Below are 7392 nucleotides of genomic sequence, written 5' to 3' on the forward strand. Positions count from 1 at the left end.
CGCCCACTCCCAATATTCAACCGGAAGTACTTTAAATAGTATACCAGTTAAAGTATAATCTTGAATGTCGCCGTTTGTCAACTAGTTGTATGGTGCATGCACAATGCTCTTTACTGTGACACGGACGAGACTTGGACGAACGAGCTTGCTCCATTGCGTGTCACGTCTTTTGCAATGTCGCTACATCCAAAAAGAACATACTCAAACTGTAAGATTGATTTTGTTACACCTGTCCGACTGTCTGCATGTACAATGTAACGTATAAACTCTTGAATTGCACCGTTACCTTACTGTCTGCTAACAACATTGACCACCTTCCAATGTGAGCGTGCATTGTGCTGCTGTCATTCCTGTACAGAATGGGGGGTTGAAGAAGGCAATCTCTGCCTTCACATCTGTGTGTGGTGAAGATGGGGTCTCAACAGGTGAAACTGTCAGGGAACAACATGGCAGGGATGAGTCTGTTCACAGGTCAGACTTTCAAAACATTCTTGCATACGTTTCTCTCGCTTTCACCTACAGAGTTAATGGCGTACAACAGACCTTTATGGTTGAATGAAGTTCCTTGCACTTACCCTGTTTGCTTATTTTTTGACAACCTTACCATACATATGCATGTGTAAACTAAATGATCAAAAAAACGGTGCTCCTGCACAGATGTCGCCCTCCAGATGTGGTTGTGTTTCCACGTTGTGTGGAGGAGGTCAGTGCCCTAGCCAAGATCTGTTATCGTCACAACCTTCCCATCATTCCCTTCGGCACCGGGACTGGTCTGGAAGGCGGCGTTGGTGCTTTTAAGGTAACAAAAGTCAAGTTAAAGTTACCTTATTATCAAGGCGATAATAGTGGTAAGTGCAATGGTATGCAAGTTCAGTTTGGTGTCCACAACCTCAGAGACATGAGATGGACATTAACAACTTTACATTAACAGCAACAATCAATAGTAATACACATGCATAAATGTGTTACAATAAATGACAGTGTGTGTGGTTTCCAGGTATGTCTTTGTTAGTTTTTGTTATTATGATCAAGTACATATCATCATATGCTTCCCACAGGGCGGGGTTTGTTTCAGCCTCAGGAAGATGGACCAGGTGCTAGACGTCCACGAGGAGGATTTTGACGTGACCGTTGAGCCCGGTGTGACTCGCAAGGCCCTCAACTCCTACCTCCGAGACACTGGGCTGTGGTTTCCTGTAGGTCTGTTGTACATTTACTGGTTATGAAATTGAGTCTATTAATGACTCACTCAGGGTTTCTCCAGAGCAGTATAATCAATGTTTTATAGCATGCCAGGCTCACTTGGGCTCTTCAAAGCCTTAAAGCTTTCTGAGGCACACTATGATGACTATGATTATGATTTTATATATAAATCATGTCATGTGTCAAGCATGTAACACCAGAATGGCCAGTTTCCTAAGTATAGTTAGGGATGAAGAGCAATCAATGTAAACATGTCTAAACAGTCTAAACAAGTAATAAGTGAGTAATTTCAGAAGAGTAATATGCCAATGACTGCTGAATGACTTTAAATACTTCAGTCATTCAGCAGTCACTTTTATCCAAAGCTTCTTGCAGTGAACTCACATCCACCTCATTAAGGGGGTCTCAAGGTATGGGGTCGGTGGAGCACAAGTCAGTGAGTTGTTCTGCTGCTTGCGGGGGTCTTATATTTCAGACCCTGGGGCCGATGCGTCACTGTGCGGCATGGCTTCCACCAGCGCCTCTGGTACCAACGCCGTGCACTATGGGACCATGCGGGAGAACGTCCTGAACCTGGAGGTGGTCCTGGCCGACGGGACGGTGGTGCACACCGCTGGGAAGGGCCGGCGACCCAGGTAGCCACATGAACAACATACACATTGGAAGGCTTGATTGTCAAAGGCAAATTACAATCTTATTATAAAGCAGCAAAAACAAATTGAGTTTTTGCTGCTAAATTAAATTAAATAAATTACTAAATTAAATTTTATAAACTTGCACTTTTTGGGTTCTATCTTCCTGGTTAAACTCACTAATTGCAAGTCACTTTGGATAAAAGTGTCAGCTTAATAAATATAATGTAATGTATTATGTGTTCAAACATGATTCATTTACCAGTACACATCCTTACCCTGGTGCCCTCGTTCAGATCCCTCCTCTCTGTCTCATCCCTGTAGAAAGTCTGCGGCGGGGTACAATCTTACCAACCTGTTTGTGGGTTCGGAGGGCACGCTTGGCATCATCACCAAGGCAACGCTGCGCCTGTATGGCATCCCGGAGGCCGTGGTGTCTGCGGTCTGCTCCTTCCCCTCCGTCCAGGCCGCCGTGGACAGCACTGTGCACGTCCTGCAGGCAGGGGTGCCCATAGCACGCATCGGTGAGGAGAGAGGGCTCATGGCTAGGTTTGGATTGGCTGATGGTGTGGCAAGCAAGGACTTGGCCGGCAGGCATTCTAAATGAGACCCCAGGGTTTAGTGCACAGCTACCAAACCCTGGTGACTTATTATTCCTGAATCTTACACAGTGTAAGGATGAGAATAGGATTCAATGACTGAGGGCTATGTCTATGTGCATCTTGTTTTTTGTTATTTTAATCTTGTTTATCTTTAACAAAGAAATAAAACTAAACTAAACTAAGGGGTGTTATTTGACCATTCAGGATCAAATTCCCAATAGTCTCAATGATGTTGCTCTGAATTATAATTGAATGTTAATAATAATGGTTCACTATTTTAAATAGGTGCATAATATGTGTATTTATATATGTTAGGTTAATCTTGTAACGAGTTTAGTCAAATCTAAGATGTGTACATGCTATTTATGTATTTTCTAGAGTTCCTGGATGACGTGATGGTAGATGCATGCAACAAGTTCAACTCTTTGTCCTACCCTGTGATGCCTACTCTGTTCCTGGAGTTTCACGGAACTGAGAACAGCCTGGACGAACAGGTACGCACAACAGGTGAGTGTGTAACTGGGTAAAAATTATGAGAATAGCAGTGATGTCTGTAATTTCACTACGGATGGCATTTTTGTCCATAAAATCAGCAATATTAGAAAGTCTGAAAGATACAAACGTGTGTGTGTGTGTGTGTGTGTGTGTGTGTGTGATGTGCTAGCGCAAGTCTTTGTGTGTGTGTGTGTGAGTGAATTCCACATGGGATTGTCAGTCATGACGAGCATTGGGGATGTGTGTGTAAATTCACAGAGGAGATCACGAGTGCCAATGGGGGTGCAGATTTCCAATGGGCTCGAGATGAAGAGACACGAGCCCGCCTGTGGAAAGCCCGCCACGATGCCTGGTATGCTGCTCTGGCCCTCAGACCTGGTTGTAAGGTGAGTTACATTCACACTCAGTCAAAGTACACTTTACAGAATGTTGCCTCCTGATGTGGAGAGGGGCCAGAGAAGTTAATTCTAGGTCATGTAGGAGAGCAGATTGCGGGAAGCCTGACACGGCAGCCGATAAATAAACCCTTGAATAAATAAGAAATCGATGTTAGACATTTTATAAGCATGTCAAAGTGTTTTAGCCTGTGTTATCCCTTTAAGCTGCTTAAAGTGATGTAACCGTCACTTTGTCCAATTCAATATCTCCAATGGGGAATCACTTCCGTATGGAAGATTATAATCTATGACGTATTAGATTATACTATAAAATTAATTAACCTAGCCATGGTAATCTTTCTGATGTCGAAGTCCAAAATCATTAATTATACGATCCATCAACCACAAGCCCTAGTACTTGTGTAAGCACCACTACTACACAAATAAAGGAATGCATTGAACTTAAATTATTGGGAGGTGAACAATCATAGACAAATCAACAAAAACCTAAATCTAAATAAATAACACCAAGTTTAACATGGGAAATCTGGACAGGAGAATGGACGGCATAAACCTTGATAGGGCAACCTTCCCTGACCTGTGAGTTAAGTTTGCATCAACTCACGTGAGAGAAAAGGCATTCAATTGAACTTGACGCTTTCGGGGATCAGCTGAGTGTTCCTTGCCCAAACCAGACTAGTCGTATCTTCGCATGAACATTAGGGCACCAGGAAACCACTGCCATTGCCTTAACTTTCTAAACGTAACTTTCTTACTTAAAGGGCTGTTATTTTACCACTAGGTGTAAGTGTGATGAGCCATTACAAGCCATTTTTAAATCTGCCATGCCCTGGGACTCCTGCTGTGTGTGTGTGTGTGTGTGTGTGTGTGTGTGTGTGTGTGTGTGTGTGTGTGTGTGTGTACAGGCTTATGCCACGGACGTGTGTGTTCCTCTATCCCGCCTGCCTCACATTATAGTGGAGACCAAGGAAGACCTGATCCAGAATGGACTCACGGGTACGATGACCTAACTACTCTCCCTTTTTTTTTTTTGTTAATCTACAAGCAATGCTAGGATTCTTTTAGTGGGTTATTGTTTTTTTTTGTAATGTGTTCATAATCGATCGCTGTCATAAACTCAACACCTATTCGTAAACATGTATGACTATGTAAACACCAATATACAATTGTATCAATCCTAGATCACTAGAAGCAAATGTGTTGTTTTCCATTGTGTTTACCGTTTCGGTTTGCTGGATGCTATCTCTTATGACCGCACCCTGTCTCCCTCCCCTCCCAGGGCCCATCGCGGGTCACGTAGGTGACGGTAACTTCCACTGTATCATGGTGTTGGACCCAGACGACTCAAACGAGGTCCAGCGGGTCCACCAGTTCACAGAGAGGCTGGCCAGGTGATGGGTCCACATGAGCTCATTGCAATCCTTCCTTCTCTTCCTCCCTTCATTCCCTGCCCACCCCAACCACCTCCCATGGAGTTAGACTTTTTCTTTTTGTATTTGTATCACGTTACCTGTAACAAAACCTAATATAAGAAGGTTGGTTTGTTTGTTTGGGGAACAGGGGGGGAGAGTCTTTGGTTTATAGGTCACCAAGTTGTTGGATCAATAAAAGCAAACTCACTCTGGGTCCTGTCCCCCCCTCCCCCCCGTCCCTGGCAGGTGTCCCACCCAGCTAGTGTTTTCAACAAGAGGGGTGTGTGTGTGTGTGTGTGTGTGTGTGTGTGTGTGTGTGTGTGTGTGTGTGTGTGTGTGTGTGTGTGTGTGTGTGTGTGTGTGTGTGTGTGTGTGTGTGTGTGTGTGTGTGTGTTTGTTTTTTTGCTGAGCCTGCACCACTCTGTGAGCAGCCTGCTGGAAGGCGTCGGTGGAGCAATAGGATTTCGCCACACGGGTCGATAGTGCACCTTGTCGTTACATTATCACCATGACTGCCAGCGCACATTGATTACAGCGCTGACATATGGCCTGCGGTGGGACACGTCAGAAGCCTGGGAGAGTTCCTGTCAGAGCGGCAGGGTCCACCCTTTCCTCCATCCCAAATTGTAGGAATTATAAATAAACCGTTTTTGCTTCACCCGCTGAAAAGGAGAAATTGCTGCGTGTGCTCAGGATTGGCTTGCATTTGAGTGGGACCCCTAGTGATACAGACTACTTGTCCCTTTAGCAACTCTTTCTCCCTGCCACGTCCTTGCAGAATCTACCAAACACATGTCTAATCCTCTAGAAACCTTTATTTTTTTGCCCTCCCCCGTTTCCTCATCAAGACACGGAACGGACAATAAATGAAACCAACTTTTTATTGATTGATTGAAAATTGATAATTTTTTATGTGTGGTATTATTCCTGGCCCCTCCTTTTTTTTGGGACATTAAATAAGTACGATATTAGTTACAAGCTCCAGGGGCACTGACCCTAATAAAACTCATTCCCTTGGGGCTAACAGCTTTATTTGCTCATAGTGAAATAAACCTATGATGAGCTTGATGCGAACTCAAGCAGGCGCCCCACCAACCCTGTCCCTCCTTCCCCCAGGCGGGCTCTGGCCCTGGAAGGCACGTGTACCGGGGAGCATGGCGTGGGCCTGGGGAAGAGGGCCCTGCTGCGGGAGGAGATGGGTCCCGGAGCCATGGTGGTCATGCAGAGCCTCAAGGAATCCCTGGACCCAAAGAACTTGATGAACCCTGGGAAGGTCCTATAAAACTGCATGTAACCGGTCTGTCCTCTTATAGCTTTTGTCGGTTAAACAAGAGCTCTCTCTCTCTCTCTCTCTCTCTCTCTCTCTCTCTCTCTCTCTCTCTCTCTCTCTCTCTCTCTCTCTCTCTCTCTCTCTCTCTCTCTCTCTCTCTCTCTCTCTCTCTCTCTCTCTCTCTCTCTCTCTCTCTCTCTCTCTCTCTGTGTGTGTTGTTTAATTTATGAAATATCTTTTGAACGTTTTGATTTCTACAATGATATTCTTGTGTTCTTGTTTGTTATTTTATTATTATTTTATTTTATTTTACATGGTATTATTAAGGTACTACTTTGTGAGAAAACACTGTCGTACTGGTGTCGACTTGCAGTACAACGGCGGCTTATAGTAAATAATTGGGCTAACCCGTCTTTAGGCTGCTGAAGGGATATGGTGCAATACGTATGTGAGCCAGCAGGGGGGAGCAGTGCGGAGTTTTTATCGGTCAGATCAGGTCACTAAGGACAAACTCATTCTTAAAGTTGTCAATCGGATTATATACAACAAAATACTATAAATTCATTCTTTTTTTTCTTGTAAACTATGTTTGTTCAATTTGACACGATACAAAAACAATAAAAAATACCTCAATCATATTTCTCATATTATTGTTGTTTTGGAGTAAAAACAGCTAACATCATTATGATACCCCTCCATGAATGGGACAGATATACCTACTGAATCACGGTCAGCTGTTGAATAAGAAACATAAATGAGGCCTTTAGTGTAGGCTTTCGCTTGTAGGCAATAACGTATCAGGTTTAGTATGAGGGGAGACACGGCACCATTTATAGATTGGGCTACAACGGATATTACGCCTACAGACGCAACTACTTGGCCATAGTTTTGCTTATCGGGTAGCACTAGGTCGGCTGCAGCAACCTGCGCCTCAGCCACCCAAGCTAATATAGAGACGCAGATAGAGGATTACACCCAGTTAGGCTAATCCCACACCAAATATGCCAAGTAATCTCAATTATTTTGCATGTTTTGCATAAAGATTTAAAAATATATATCTGCGCAATTTGCCTACTGCATACATAACCGTCTACAGGAAATATGATGCGTCGTTGGAGTAATATTTTCTCAAACAGTAAAACCAAACGGTGTGCTCTCCCTGCTGTTCAAACTGTCTCCGTATATATATCTTCTGTATTAATGATCTGAGTTTGCGCACTGGGCGCCTCCATTGTCTCGCCAGCAGTACCCGCGGCGGCGCGGGGCGCGGGAGCGAGAGCGCGCTGATTTGAGAACGCAGGGGAGCGGCGTAGTCCTACAGTGACCCGAATCAACGACAGACGACAGCGGGGGGTGGGGGGGAATCCGAGGGACATACGA

General features: G+C 44.4%; 1 protein-coding gene across 1 annotated transcript; it reads left to right on the forward strand.

Annotated features, from left to right (window-relative positions):
- The first annotated feature begins 65 nt into the window (after positions 1 to 65).
- On the forward strand, positions 66 to 6644 carry ldhd (lactate dehydrogenase D). The gene is made up of 11 exons (XM_084476807.1): positions 66 to 208; positions 359 to 471; positions 658 to 799; positions 1059 to 1200; positions 1679 to 1838; positions 2160 to 2359; positions 2816 to 2944; positions 3191 to 3318; positions 4236 to 4326; positions 4610 to 4721; positions 5859 to 6644. The coding sequence occupies exons 1-11, from the start codon at positions 104 to 106 to the stop codon at positions 6022 to 6024; spliced, it is 1488 nt and encodes a 495-aa protein (XP_084332933.1). The 5' UTR covers positions 66 to 103; the 3' UTR covers positions 6025 to 6644.
- Positions 6645 to 7392: the final 748 nt, after the last annotated feature.

Source organism: Micromesistius poutassou (genome assembly GCF_964030765.1).
Source record: "Micromesistius poutassou genome assembly, chromosome: 13".
Lineage (NCBI taxonomy): Eukaryota > Metazoa > Chordata > Actinopteri > Gadiformes > Gadidae > Micromesistius > Micromesistius poutassou.

What these genes read in the sequence shown, in the direction of transcription:
- ldhd (XM_084476807.1), top strand. Translation starts at nt 104, where the DNA reads ATGCTCTTTACTGTGACACGGACGAGACTTGGACGAACGAGCTTGCTC. An exon ending in CGAACAGGTACGCACAACAG is followed by an intron (nt 2,945 to 3,190) that starts GTGAGTGTGTAA and finishes GTAAATTCACAG; the next exon opens with AGGAGATCACGAGTGCCAAT. An exon ending in TTCACAGAGAGGCTGGCCAG is followed by an intron (nt 4,722 to 5,858) that starts GTGATGGGTCCA and finishes TCCTTCCCCCAG; the next exon opens with GCGGGCTCTGGCCCTGGAAG.